The sequence below is a fragment of the Clinocottus analis genome, unplaced genomic scaffold (genome assembly GCF_023055335.1).
Source record: "Clinocottus analis isolate CAN_PGR_092001 unplaced genomic scaffold, fCliAna1.0.p SCAF_5, whole genome shotgun sequence".
NCBI classification, from domain to species: Eukaryota; Metazoa; Chordata; class Actinopteri; order Perciformes; family Cottidae; genus Clinocottus; species Clinocottus analis.
Window position 1 is genome coordinate 22915558 of NW_027176207.1, and position 15000 is coordinate 22930557.

The following is a 15000-nucleotide window of genomic DNA, read 5'->3' on the forward strand; positions in this document are numbered from 1 at the left end:
ACGGAAACGGTACTGCAGCAGGTTTGACGCACACATACACACGCTCACACAGACACACTCACTCACTCACACACAAACACACTCGTTGTGTTGTTGTGGGTTTATGTTGTTTTTATTTGACGTTTCTCTGCAGTTGTTTTTTATTTGTATTCCCGTCAGGATTCCTAAATGACGGCTTGTTTCTTTTTGTTCTCTTGTTTTGACAGCGTTTTATTGGTTTTTAAAATAAATACATATGAAGAGATGCAGAAGACGGCATTAAATAAACAGATCAAAACACTTCTGTTTGAATTACTAATGAACAGACTGATTTCTTCTTTTTTGTTATGTTGCAAGCTTAATAACTGAAATAATAATAACATAGAGGAGCTAATTAGTGCTAGCATGGTCACAGTGGGCTAACATCTTAGATCAGCAGCTGCTGTCCTCCCCCAACGTATTTATGATTCTTATCATTAATATTATGATGTGTATATTGCATTCCTCTGTGTTGCTGCTGAGTGAATGAAAGCAGTGGAAGCGTACCGCTGTAGGTGATGACGCGCTCCGTGGCGTCCCCCTCCCCGTAGCGGGTGATGGGCGTGAGGCGGACCAGGTAGGACTCCGGCTTGATGAGCTCCGTCAGGTTGTAGGTCAACAGCTCCCCCTTCTGGACGGAGCCCTCCATGGGGATTTCCTGCTTCCACCATTGGGACTGACTCATCTGACACACACACACGCACACACACACACACACACACACACACACACACACACACACACACACACACACACACACACAGTGAGGGCGCTACGGGGACCTTTCCCCTTCAGAGTGACCTTGTGGGGACCGCAGCGTGTTCTCAGGTCCCCACGATGTGGTCTGGAGCACATTTCATGTGGAGGGAACCCACAGTGACACGAGGAGAACGTGTGGACCATGAAACAACTTCATGCTCCTTTCAACACCTCCTCTTCCTCCTCTTTCTCCTCTAAACTTGTTCTTGTCCTTATTTTTCTCTCCAGTCTCTGCATCATCATTGTCGTCTTCTTCTTATCATTTTATGTCCAATCAGCTCTCTCTCTCTCTCTCTCTCTCTCTCTCTCTCTCTCTCTGTCTCTCTCTCTCTCTCTCTCTCTCTCTCTCTCTCTCTCTCTCTCTCTCTGTCTCTCTCTCTCTCTCTCTCTCTCTCACTCTCTCTCTCTGTCTCTCTCTCTCTCTCTCTCTCTCTCTCTCTCTCTGTCTCTCTCTCTCTCTCTCTCTCTCTCTCTCTCTCTGTCTCTCTCTCTCTCTCTCTCTCTCTCTCTCTCTCTCTCACTCTCTCTCTCTGTCTCTCTCTCTCTCTCTCTCTCTCTCTCTCTCTGCAGCACTCAGCAGCTCTGTATGAATGAAAAGGCAGGCAGGTTGCCATGGCAACAAACCCTCCTCTTCCTCCTCCTCTTCCTCCTTATTCTCTAAAGCAGACTGAATCTGCAGGTCCAGACTCAGCAACACATTTTATACTTATAACATGTAGAATATATATATATATATATATATATATATATATATATATATATATATATATATATATATATATATATAGATAGATAGATAGATAGATAGATAGATAGATGTATATATATATATATATATATATATATATATATATATATATATATATATATATATATTTAAACTAACAATGAGGATTCAAAGCATACAGTAAACCTTAAATGACTCAAATGAATGAGAGACAATAGTTTATTAAAAGAATAAACATTCATATAGATGCCTGTATGGATGCTGCTGATATTTAGAGCCTCTTTCTTTTAAAAGCAGATTCATTATTATAACTCAATGAACACATGAACACATGAATATGACACATTTACAGGACTTTGTTGGTTTATCTTGTTTTTCATGGATCGCTCTTCCAGGCCTGGAAATAACTGTTTAAGGTTCTCCATGACCAGAAGAACCCTGACCATAATAACTAATAATGATGATAATAACTAAGAAGAAGAAGAAGAAGAAGAAGAAGAAGAACAATAATAATAAGAACAAGGAGGACCAGCTGACCTGGCGGATGCCCAGGCGGTAGCCAGGATCCGGTCCACAGCGTTGGGCTCCATCTGGGTCCACTGCAGCCGGAAGCCGTAGACCCGAGGCCGGTTCTGCCACAGAGCGCCCACGGTGTCGTAGTAGAACTCTGGAGCGAAGGCCTTCCCTGAGGGCAGGGGTCAGAGGTCACACCAAGGTCACACCACCACGCCCAAGGTCACCGGCAGGCGGCCAGTATCTTCAAGGTTAGCTTAACCCTGTGAAGATACTGGACCCAACCAGAGCGGAACCACCTGAAGCACAGCACCTCCTCTAGAGGTCTAAACCCAATACCAGCACCTCCTCTAGAGGTCTAAACCCAATACCAGCACCTCCTCTAGAGGTCTAAACCCAATACCAGCACCTCCTCTAGAGGTCTAAACCCAATACCAGCACCTCCTCTAGAGGTCTAAACCCAATACCAGCACCTCCTCTGGAGGTCTAAACCCAATACCAGCACCTCCTCTGGAGGTCTAAACCCAATACCAGCACCTCCTCTAGAGGTCTAAACCCAATACCAGCACCTCCTCTAGAGGTCTAAACCCAATACCAGCACCTCCTCTAGAGGTCTAAAACCAATACCAGCACCTCCTCTAGAGGTCTAAACCCAATACCAGCACCTCCTCTGGAGGTCTAAACCCAATACCAGCACCTCCTCTAGAGGTCTAAACCCAATACCAGCACCTCCTCTGGAGGTCTAAACCCAATACCAGCACCTCCTCTAGAGGTCTAAACCCAATACCAGCACCTCCTCTGGAGGTCTAAACCCAATACCAGCACCTCCTCTAGAGGTCTAAACCCAATACCAGCACCTCCTCTAGAGGTCTAAACCCAATACCAGCACCTCCTCTAGAGGTCTAAACCCAATACCAGCACCTCCTCTAGAGATCTACTCAATACCAGCACCTCCTCTAGAGGTCTAAACCCAATACCAGCACCTCCTCTAGAGATCTACTCAATACCAGCACCTCCTCTAGAGGTCTAAACGCAATACCAGCACCTCCTCTAGAGGTCTAAACCCAATACCAGCACCTCCTCTAGAGATCTACTCAATACCAGCACCTCCTCTAGAGGTCTAAACGCAATACCAGCACCTCCTCTAGAGGTCTAAACCCAATACCAGCACCTCCTCTAGAGGTCTAAACCCAATACCAGCACCTCCTCTAGAGGTCTACACTCAATACCAGCACCTCCTCTAGAGGTCTAAACCCAATACCAGCACCTCCTCTAGAGGTCTAAACCCAATACCAGTACCTCCTCTAGAGGTTTACACTCAATACCAGCACCTCCTCTAGAGGTCTACAGGTGATTTTAAAGAATATTCCACAAGTCTCCGCTAAGGGAATAAAACGTCATGAAGCCTTGAAGCGATGCAGAGCATTCAGAGCAACGCGACGCAGCCGGAGTGCAAACATCAAAGAGGAAGACTTCCTGTTGGTGATGAAACACCTGAAGTGAGACCTGAGCAGCGCTCTAATCTCCACTAAAGTCTTTGTTGTTTTACAGGATCTGAAGGTTCCCTGAAGCTGCAGGTTGTTATCATTTATGACACATTCGAGTCCCCCGAGGAAGCTCTGTGATCCTCTGCTTCGGTCTGCCAGCACATGATGAACATGAACTCTAATTACTCGTCGTGTTCATCGTCCTCCAGATGTAAACACTTTAGAAACAGCTCATCTGAACGACTTCAACTCCACCGGCTACGACTCAGAGAACACAGTCTGGTCCGGAAGCAGGAAACCCAACCTTTCACACCGCGTCCCATCATGCACCAGTCACGCCGACTCACCTGTGACCAGGAAGGTGCAGCGCCCCGCCCCGGCCTCGTTGGTGATGTCACAGGTGTACTCGCCGTACCCCTCCCGGTTCAGAGCTTTGACCAGGTAGCTGGTGTCGTCCCGCTGGTCGCTGAACTGGCCCACGGTGAGGAGGCGCGAGCCCAGCTTCCACTCGTACCGCAGGAGGCGCGCCGGGTGAGCGCGCAGCAGGCGGCAGGTGAGGCTGAACGCCCGGCTGAGCGCCTGACGCACCTCCGTGTACACCGGCTCCACGACGGGCGGGACTGTTGGAGGCCGAGACAGGAAGTGAGAGACGACATTTTGAGTCTAGCTGCATTCTCTCTGATGTCCATCAGGGGGCGACTCCTCTGGTTGTATCGTTGGTTCATGGTCCCCAAAAAAAACAATCAATCACCTTGTAGCCCCGCCCTAAAGCATCCCCTGCTTTATGGTCTGTTTAACACATGAAGCATAGACTTCTATACAACCAGAGGAGTCGCCCCCTGGTGGTCAGGAGAGAGAATGCAGCTTTAACACATGAAGCATAGACTTCTATACAACCAGAGGAGTCGCCCCCTGGTGGTCAGGAGAGAGAATGCAGCTTTAACACATGAAGCATAGACTTCTATACAACCAGAGGAGTCGCCCCCTGGTGGTCAGGAGAGAGAATGCAGCTTTAACACATGAAGCATAGACTTCTATACAACCAGAGGAGTCGCCCCCTGGTGGTCAGGAGAGAGAATGCAGCTACGGCTGCACTTTAAAGAACCAGAGATTTTCTTTAGATCTCAAGTATTACAGACATCAGTATCGTCTTTCTCTAAAGTTTAAAATCTAAATCAAGTTAAAACATTTCAATGTTTAATCCTTTGAGTGTATTTTAACACATCTTGTTGGACCTGAACTGACCTGAAAGTTCAGTTTAATAGTCGCAGTATTAAAGTGAAGAAATAAATAATACGTCAGAATAAATCCAGACTGAAGGCGACTAGATTTAAATGTCTGCGCGTCACTTCCTGCTCCCTCACTTCACTTTGAAGGAGCTTCTAAGATGACCTTAAACCTCTTAAAGTGTTTGAAATGTGTAAAGTCAGACTGGAGCTAAAGGGCACAAAGGCAGCGCCGGATCTGTCGTTTTAAATCCCTTCAGCAGAACTTCTTCTGAAGATTTCTGTTCCAGGTGTCACTTCACAGATTAACGTCCTCTCTGGAGGCGACTTCCTGATATTACTTCTGATGAAGAAACATAACAACCAGAGAGGGAGAACTTCTTCATCATCCTCAGAACATGAGGCCTGTACACGAGACATGAGACACACACAACATGAGACATGTACACACAACATGAGACACACAACATGAGACACGTACACACAACATGAGACATGAGACACACACAACATGAGACATGTACACACAACATGAGACACACAACATGAGACACGTACACACAACATGAGACACGTACACATAACATGAGACATGTACACACAACATGAGACACATACACACAACATGAGACACGTACACACAACATGAGACACACACAACATGAGACACGTACACACAACATGAGACATGTACACACAACATGAGACACACAACATGAGACATGTACACACAACATGAGACACGTACACACAACATGAGACATGTACACACAACATGAGACACATACACACAACATGAGACACGTACACACAACATGAGACACACACAACATGAGACATGTACACACAACATGAGACACGTACACACAACATGAGACACACAACATGAGACATGTACACACAACATGAGACACGTACACACAACATGAGACATGTACACACAACATGAGACACATAACATGAGACGTGTACACACAACATGAGACACACAACATGAGACATGTACACACAACATGAGACACACACAACATGAGACATGTACACACAACATGAGACACACAACATGAGACATGTACACACAACATGAGACACACAACATGAGACGTGTACACACAACATGAGACACGTACACACAACATGAGACACACAACATGAGACACGTACACACAACATGAGACACGTACACACAACATGAGACACACAACATGAGACACACAACATGAGACGTGTACACACAACATGAGACGTGTACACACAACATGAGACGTGTACACACAACATGAGACACACAACATGAGACGTGTGCGGTGTGTTTGAGGTCATGTGGTCGGGTCATCACATGGAAGCAGCTCCCTCAGCTCTGTGGCTAACCCTCCTCCTCCTGCACCTCCTCTCTGCTCTGAGGAGGAGGAGACGCAGGAGGAGGAGACGCAGGAGGAGGAGACGCAGGAGGAGGAGACGCAGGAGGAGGAGACGCAGGAGGAGGCATTGTGTGCGTGTCGGCGTCCCGTCACCGCCGTCCCGTAATCCAATAAAAACCCACCAGGCTGCCAGGGATTAATGTTCAAGTAAATCCAAAACATCTGAAACGCTCGTAAGCTTTCACCTGAATGTGGACGTGATTAACATGTTGATGAGTCCGTTGTGTTTGTGTGTGCTGTGTTTATGTACGTTGTCTTTGTGTACGTTGTGTTTATGTTTGTGTACGTTGTGTTTGTGTACGTTGTGTTTGTGTACGTTGTGTTTGTGTACGTTGTGTTTATGTACGTTGTGTTTATGTACGTTGTGTTTATGTACGTTGTGTTTATATACGTTGTGTTTGTGTACGTTGTGCAGGTGTATCTAGGTGTGTGCAGGTGTGTCCCGTTGTGTGCAGGTGTGTGCAGGTGTGTGCAGGTGTGTCCCGTTGTGTGCAGGTGTGTGCAGGTGTGTGCAGGTGTACCCACACTGCACCACCAGCTGGATCAGCGCCTCCCTGGGCTTCACGTTGAACCCGTTGTACTGGCTGGTCCGGCAGCAGAAGGTCCCTCCGGACTCTCTGGTGACGTTGTTGATCCTCAGGACGCCGTCGTAGCTCTCCGTCTGCTCCGAGCCGTCCGGCATCAGAACCGGCGCCGCCGCCCCGCCCTCCTCCAGCCGGGACCACAGCAGGATGGGTTTGGGTTTCCCGGACACCAGACACTGCAGGTCCACGGTGTCGCCCTCCTGGGCCACCAGGTGAGAGCGCCCCCTGGGGACGGACAGCTCCGGGGGAACTGCGGGCAGAGCACAGCGGCATCAACCAATGAGAGCGCAGCACGGGAGCCGAGGGGGCGGAGCCACCTGTCGTCATCCAATCAGCGGTTTCAGAACTGGATTGATTGATGACAGTTTTATACTATATCTCATTAATTATTTGAATTAAATTTATGAAGCAACTAAATGTTAAAGATGCAATGAATATTAAATGTTAGTTAAATATAAGCGACCTGTGGTGGAGGAGATGTTGACATCGATGCTGATCTCGGGCGTGCCCCCCTCCCTGAGCGAGGCCACGCAGGTGTAGGTCCCGAAGTCGGTGAACTTTAGGTCGATGATGTCGAGGTGGGCGGAGCCTCCGCCCTGCGTGAGCACCATGCGCTCCGAGCTCTTGATTGGACGGCCGTTCTTCAGCCAATCAAACTGCAGCTCCTCGGGGGGCGTGGCCTCCACCTGGCAGCTCACCTTCACCTCGCGGCCAATCTGGATGTGGTCGTCGTTGTGGTACGGGTCCGGCGTGATCCAAAACCGGCCTTTACGGAGACCTGAGGGGGGCGGAGATAGACCTGAATCTAGAGACAGAGACCATGACCTCATGTCCACAAAGTGAATAAATGAGGGGATGAATACAGAGTTCCTCATTGGAGCCACCGGGTCGGGTTCTGGTGAAACCAGATGAACACATGCAGGTTCACCAGAACCTCCTTCAGCTCAGAGTCCAGCAGAGTCCAGTCCACCATCGACTAGACCCTGATCAGACCCTGCTACTGAGAGACACTACCACCTTAGTCCACAGGGGGCACCAGAACCAACACTACCTCTTTAGTCCACAGGGGGCACTAGAACCAACACTACCTCTTTAGTCCACAGGGGGCACCAGAACCAACACTACCTCTTTAGTCCACAGGGGGCACCAGAACCAACACTACCTCTTTAGTCCACAGGGGGCACTAGAACCAACACTACCTCTTTAGTCCACAGGGGGCACTAGAACCAACACTACCTCTTTAGTCCACAGGGGGCACTAGAACCAACACTACCTCTTTAGTCCACAGGGGGCACTAGAACCAACACTACCTCTTTAGTCCACAGGGGGCACTAGAACCAACACTACCTCTTTAGTCCACAGGGGGCACTAGAACCAACACTACCGCTTTAGTCCACAGGGGGCACTAGAACCAACACTACCTCTTTAGTCCACAGGGGGCGATAGAACCAACACTACCTCTTTAGTCCACAGGGGGCACCAGAACCAACACTACCTCTTTAGTCCACAGGGGGCACCAGAACCAACACTACCTCTTTAGTCCACAGGGGGCACTAGAACCAACACTACCTCTTTAGTCCACAGGGGGCACTAGAACCAACACTACCTCTTTAGTCCACAGGGGGCACTAGAACCAACACTACCTCTTTAGTCCACAGGGGGCACCAGAACCAACACTACCTCTTTAGTCCACAGGGGGCACCAGAACCAACACTACCTCTTTAGTCCACAGGGGGCACTAGAACCAACACTACCTCTTTAGTCCACAGGGGGCACTAGAACCAACACTACCTCTTTAGTCCACAGGGGGCACTAGAACCAACACTACCTCTTTAGTCCACAGGGGGCACCAGAACCAACACTACCTCTTTAGTCCACAGGGGGCACTAGAACCAACACTACCTCTTTAGTCCACAGGGGGCACTAGAACAGCAGCACACTTTAATGCTTCATTAAAGAGGCAAAGAGATTCAGAAATGACATCTAAAGTCTAACATGAATAAATGCATATTCATTTTGTGAAGAGGGTCAGGTCCGGCGGGTCAGAGCCAGTGGCCCTGCAGCCGGTCCGTATTGTTTCTATGAATCGTTACAGAAACTAATCCGTCCAAATGGAGCTTCATTATGCCGAAACCATTTGTTGATTTAATCCGCAGCGACCAGCTGCTGCTGTCAGCGGAGGTCATGTGACCTCAGCTCAGCCAATCACGGGGCTTCACCGACTGGCAGCACCTGGCGTCTTCATCATGAATCTGATCCATGAAATGAACGTCACGTCCAGTCAAGAGCTCGGGAACGATTCCACCAATCAGGGAGCAGCAAGAGGAGGAGCCTCGTGTTGCTGAACCAATGAAACGAGAGGAGCAGTTTTCATGAGATTCATCAGGATATATACATATATACATGTATATACATATATATTTATGTGTATGTATATGTGTGTGTGTGTGTGTGTGTGTGTGTGTGTGTGTGTGTGTGTATAAATAGCTTCAGTTTGAGAGGCGAGCAGCTGATTGTCCTTGTTCATTAAGATTAAAGCAAGAACGCCTCAGAACAAAACCCAGTGTGTGTCTGTGTGTGTGTGTGTGTGTGTGTCACTGCGTCAGTTAAAGGTCTGTTGCGTAACTAGAGGTGGATGCAGCCCCTCACACATGAAAGTAACACACACACACGCACACACACACACACACGTCAGTGAAGGCTGAGGAAGACCATGAGATGTGGAGAAAACCTTCATGACCCAGAAAACTTTTTTCTGCAGAGAACTCTACACCCATCTTCCTCCTCCATCACCTCCTCCTCTTCCTCACCGCTCGACTAAAGGACTGTGAACAGGTCCTTCTTTAAAGCGAGCCGTGTCGTTGGACTCGTACCTCGGACCAGGATGGTGGTGGACTTCCTGGCGGGGTTTCCCACGTTGTTGGACGCCACGCAGCTGTAGACGCCGCCGTCCTCCACGGTGACGGCGGGGACGGTCAGCGTGCCGCCGTTGACGACGCTCCTCTTCGGGAGCTCCTCCCCTCCGGGCCTCACCCACTCCAGGGAGGGGGGCGGGTCCCCGCCGGAGGGCACGCACACCAGAGTGATGGTCTCTCCAGGGTTCACCACCAGGGGGTCGTCCAGCAGGAGCTTCACGGAGGGAGGAGCTGGAGGAGGAGGAGGAGGAGGAGGAAGGAGGAGGGGGAAGAGGAGGAGGGGGGAGAGGGGGAGGAGGAGGAGGAGGAGGATGAGAAAGAGGAGGAAGAGGAAGAGGAGCATGAGGGGAAGGAGGAGGAAGAGGAGGAGGAAGAGGAGGAGGTGTCACTTCATCAATAATCAACTCCACTTTGTCCCATTGATTTATATTGTTATATTAATATATTATTATATCATATATATTTATATGTTAAATAATCAGTAATACCTAAAAACATTAAAGCACCTTCAGTAGCAGAAATAAATCTGAATTGTTTTCTTCAATCAATCGTGGAAAAAGCTTCTGAATGAGTATTCATGAATGACTTCCATCTGTCATGATGTTAAATCTGCGAGCGGATGATTCTGAGTGTTCTGTGAGGAGATTAAACCGATGTTAACATGTGTCACATTCATGAGGTTTCAATAAGTCTTCATGTGTAAATAATCCATCGCCGGTTTCAAAGCTCTCGGATTCAGAAGGAAATAAAAGCTGCAGAAAAAGCCGCCGAATGCAGAAATAATAAGCAGGGAGGTAAAAATAGCCGAGTCGACCTCTGTTAAGCTGACATCGTGTAAATCCCATCAGCCACTGGGGCGAAGCGGAGGGATCTACTGTACAGGTCAGGAGCCGCAGAGAGCAGCATGACTTATTCATCATGTACATCCAGGTGCAGATGAAAGAAACATGAAATCAGAAACGCAAAGGAGGAAGAAAACCAAGCGTTAAGTCTCTCACATCTTGATTTATTCCTTTTAACTATGTCATACGTAAAGACTATATTGCTGATTTGATTATTAGTGATTATCAGTGAGTTTCATTCCTTTCACACGTAAAATAAGTGGAATAAAGATGATAAAGATGTCCAAAACCCTCAAATGTTAAAATGCCATTTAGTTTCATTTAAAAACTAAATTATAGAAAGAAACAGAAACCAGAAGATATGTGAGAAAATATGACAATTATTCACATTAAATTCTTCCTGTCACTCAGTGAAGCTGAGGGTGTGTGTGTGTGTGTTATATTCATGACGTAGTGGGGACCTGTGGACACACCCTACATTGTGGGGACTCTGAAGCTCAAGGTCCAGACTGAGTGTGTGTGTATGTGTGTGTGTGTGTGTGTGTGTGTTTGTGTGTGTGTCTGTGTGTGTGCGTGTGTGTGCGTGTATCTGTGTGTGTGTGTCTGTGTGTATGTCTGTGTGCGTGCGTATGTTTGTTTGTGTGTGTGTGTGTGTGTGTTTGTGTGTGTGTGTCTGTGTGTGTGCGTGTGTGTGTATCTGTGTGTGTGTGTGTGTGTGTGTGTGTGTGTGTCTGTGTGTGTGTGTGTGTGTGTGTGTGTGGGTTACCTGTCCTGTTGTTCAGACTGAAGTGAGCACTCTTGTCTCCGATGCCGCAGACGCTCCTGACGGAGGAGGTGCAGGTGTAGCTGGCGTAATCCTGAGGACGGAGATTCTTCAGCTTCAAGATCTTTGTCTCCCCCTGCAACGCACACACACACACACAGACACACACACACACAATAAATATTTCATAAATTCTCAAACTAAAAAGTTGCACATTTTTAAATTATCAAATTAAATAGAAATAGAAATAAATCCTCCTCCTCCTCCTCCTCACCTGGGTGAAGAAGGGCTCGTAGATCTCCACCCCGGCGTCAGAGCCCTGTGTGAGGTCGCGTCCTCCTCTCCTCCAGCGGTACAGGACCGGTGGGTTGGACTCGGCTTCGCAGCGCAGGAACACCGTGCGCTCCGAGTAGAACTGCTCCTTCGCCTCGCCCACGCTCTGGTGCACCGAGATCACCGGCTGGTCCAGGTCTGTGGGGGGATCGTGTTCTGTTATATATATATATATATATATATATATATATATATATATATATATATATATATATATATATATATATATGTCCACGTCAACATAAATAACATCTACTGTTCTGTTACTGTTCCCTGAACGCACCAGGACCAGTTTGCTGTGAAAGCCTCGGGGCCCTGAAGGCAGCACTCAGACACGATGTGTTCAGGTACCACTTAAATCGCTGTAATCTAGTAAGAAGCACGCTCCGGGATGTTCAGGCTGTTACACAACGGCTCTCAGCTCGCTGGTTCTCTGTGAGACGCTGGAGCGACAGGACAGCTCTGTACTGGGATTACCGGGACTACTGGGACTACTGGGACTAGATAGATAGATAGATAATTACTTTGTTGATCCTCAAAGGGAAATTCAGGAACTACTGTGACTATTGTGACTACCGGGACTACCGGGACCACTGGGACTAATGTAGCTACCGGGACTACTGGGACTACCGGGACTACTGGGACTACTGGGACTACTGGGACCACCGAGACTACTGCGACTACTCTGACCACTGGGACTACTGTGACTACCGGGACTATCGGGACTACCGGGACTATTGGGACTACTGGGACTACCGGAACTATTGGGACTGCCGGAACTATTGGGACTACCGGGACTATTGGGACTACCGGGACTATTGGGACTGCCGGAACTATTGGGACTACCGGGACTATTGGGACAACTGGGACTACCGGGACTATTGGGACTGCCGGGACTACTGGGACTACCAAACCTACTGGGACTGTTGGTACTACTGGGACTACCGGGGCTACTGGGACTATTGGTACTACTGGGACTACTGGGATTACCGGAACTATTGGGACTGCCGGAACTATTGGGACTACCGGGACTATTGGGACTACCGGGACTATTGGGACTGCCGGAACTATTGGGACTACCGGGACTATTGGGACAACTGGGACTACCGGGACTATTGGGACTGCCGGGACTACTGGGACTACCAAACCTACTGGGACTGTTGGTACTACTGGGACTATTGGTACTACTGGGACTACTGGGACTACCGGGACTATTGGGACTACTAGGACTACCGGGACCACCGGGACGACTGGGACTACCGGGACTACTGGGACTACTGGGACTACTGGGACTACCGGGACTACCGGGACTATTGGGACTACCGGGACTATTGGGACTACTGGGACTATTGGGACTACTGGGACTACCAAGACTACTGTGACTACCGGGACTACTGGGACTACTGGGACTACTGATATTACTGGGGCTACCGGGATGGTGTGCATCCCAGCTGAAAACTATAAACAGAACTCCATCAACAACTATCAGAAAGAACCAGCCTGAGAAGTAAGGACACAAGGAGGTGAGGACACAAGCACATGAGGACAGAAGCACGTGAGGACACAAGTAAGGTAAAGACACAAGCTGGTCACAAGGAGGTAAGGACACAAGGAAGTGACAACACAAGAAGGTAAGGACACAAGGTGAGGACACAAGGATGTGAGGACACAAGGAAGTGAGGACACAAGAAGGTAAAGACACAAGGAGGTGAGACCACAAGGGAGGTAAACTAGGAATGAAACCAGTTCTCTCTCAGAGGAGGAACCATCTGTTTCCAGTCGTTATGCTAAGCTAACTGTATCCATCTGTTTCCAGTGTTTATGCTCAGCTAACTGCACCCGGTCTCCGATATTAATGCTAAGCTAGCCCATGTTAGCCCGTGTGCTCACAGTAGACGTCGACCCGTACGGACCGCATGGCGGGCGCCCCCAGCCCGTTGTCAGCCTTGCAGTAGTAGCGCCCCCCCTGGTGGCGGCTGATGTTGCTGATCTTCAGCGTCTCGTTGAGCAGCGCTGCGTCGCCCGGCCGGTCCGAGGCGCCGCCCGCCGACTTCGTCCACCGGACCTGCACGGGGGGGAGACTGGTTAGACTGGTAACCAGTTTAACACTGGTTTAGGTCAGGGAAACATACCCGACAACTGTGTGTGTGTGTGTGTGTGTGTGTGTGTGTGTGTGTGTGTGTGTGTGTGTGTGTCACACAGAGTGGTGAGTGGATGCCAGACTGCAGATTAATCGTGTGTGTGCAGTTCACATTTGTCCTCATTCAGCATCTGTTGGTCAGAATAACATTTGTCCTTTTGTGTCCTTCATCATCATCATCATCATCATCCATCTCTTTTGTCCTTTTCGTTTTTAATTACTGATTAATCATTAGTCAGAGAAACTGACAATGGTATAAATATATATATATACATTCATATATATATATAAATTCATATATATATATATATGTATATACATATATATGTATATGTATATACATAAATATTTATATATACATCGATATAAATATGTATATATATTTATATATACATAACTTTATAACTCTCCTTACTCTGTCTCTAACGTCAGGTTTGTGATATTTTAAAAGTTTTAAAACAATGTTTGAGAAAAAAAGAACGCAATAATGAGAATGTGTGTTCATGAATGTGAATATTTTAATTATTACAAATACATTTAAATTACTGCTTTGACTTTCACTGAACTTCCTGTTCTCTTGATCGTCGGCGGTTATGAAAGATGAAAATACATTTCTCAAGAAAACTAATAAAATCGTGATTTCAGTAAAACAACAAATTCAAATGTGAAGAAACTGAGACGAAGAGAAAAGTGATGAAGAGGAGGAAGAAATGAAAATGCAGAAGCTGAGCTCTGCAGTGACGCAGAGTGTGTGTGTGTGTGTGTGTGTGTGTGTGTGTGTGTGTGTGTGTGTGTGTGTGTGTGTAGATTCAGACTGAGCCAGCAGCTGATCTATTTATAGCCTCAACAGACTGACAGCACGGAGACCAAAGAAGAAGAAATAAGAGCGATGATGAAGAAGGTGATGAAGATGATGAAGATGCTGATGATGCGTTCAGGTCTGCTCAACATGCAGGAAACTGTAAATGTGTTATTGTTATTACAAAATGCTGGTTTGTGTCCACTGTGTTCAGGAGGAAGAGGAGGAAGAGGAGGAAGACTCATCTATATCAGTCAAATCTTTATAGTTTCACCTTTTTAACTATTTAAGGGATGAAGAAGGAAAAGACCTCATCTTCATCATCATCATGACGGAGAAATACATTATTTAACTTAACTTATATAAATATTCATATATATTTACAATACATGCATTTATTAATGTATATATTATTTATTAATGTTCTTGAATACATATTTATTTATAGATGTATTTATTTATTTACTCAACAG

General features: G+C 47.4%; 1 protein-coding gene across 1 annotated transcript in view; it reads right to left on the bottom strand.

Moving 5' to 3' along the window:
• mdga2a (MAM domain containing glycosylphosphatidylinositol anchor 2a) overlaps window positions 1-15000 on the bottom strand; it is a 31554-nt gene that overhangs the window by 7136 nt on the left and 9418 nt on the right. The window contains 10 exon segments of the mRNA XM_068600098.1: window positions 526-703; window positions 2042-2064; window positions 2067-2189; window positions 3852-4124; window positions 6677-6985; window positions 7199-7513; window positions 9609-9881; window positions 11259-11391; window positions 11530-11726; window positions 13479-13653. Coding sequence (XP_068456199.1) covers window positions 526-703; window positions 2042-2064; window positions 2067-2189; window positions 3852-4124; window positions 6677-6985; window positions 7199-7513; window positions 9609-9881; window positions 11259-11391; window positions 11530-11726; window positions 13479-13653 — 1999 coding nt within the window.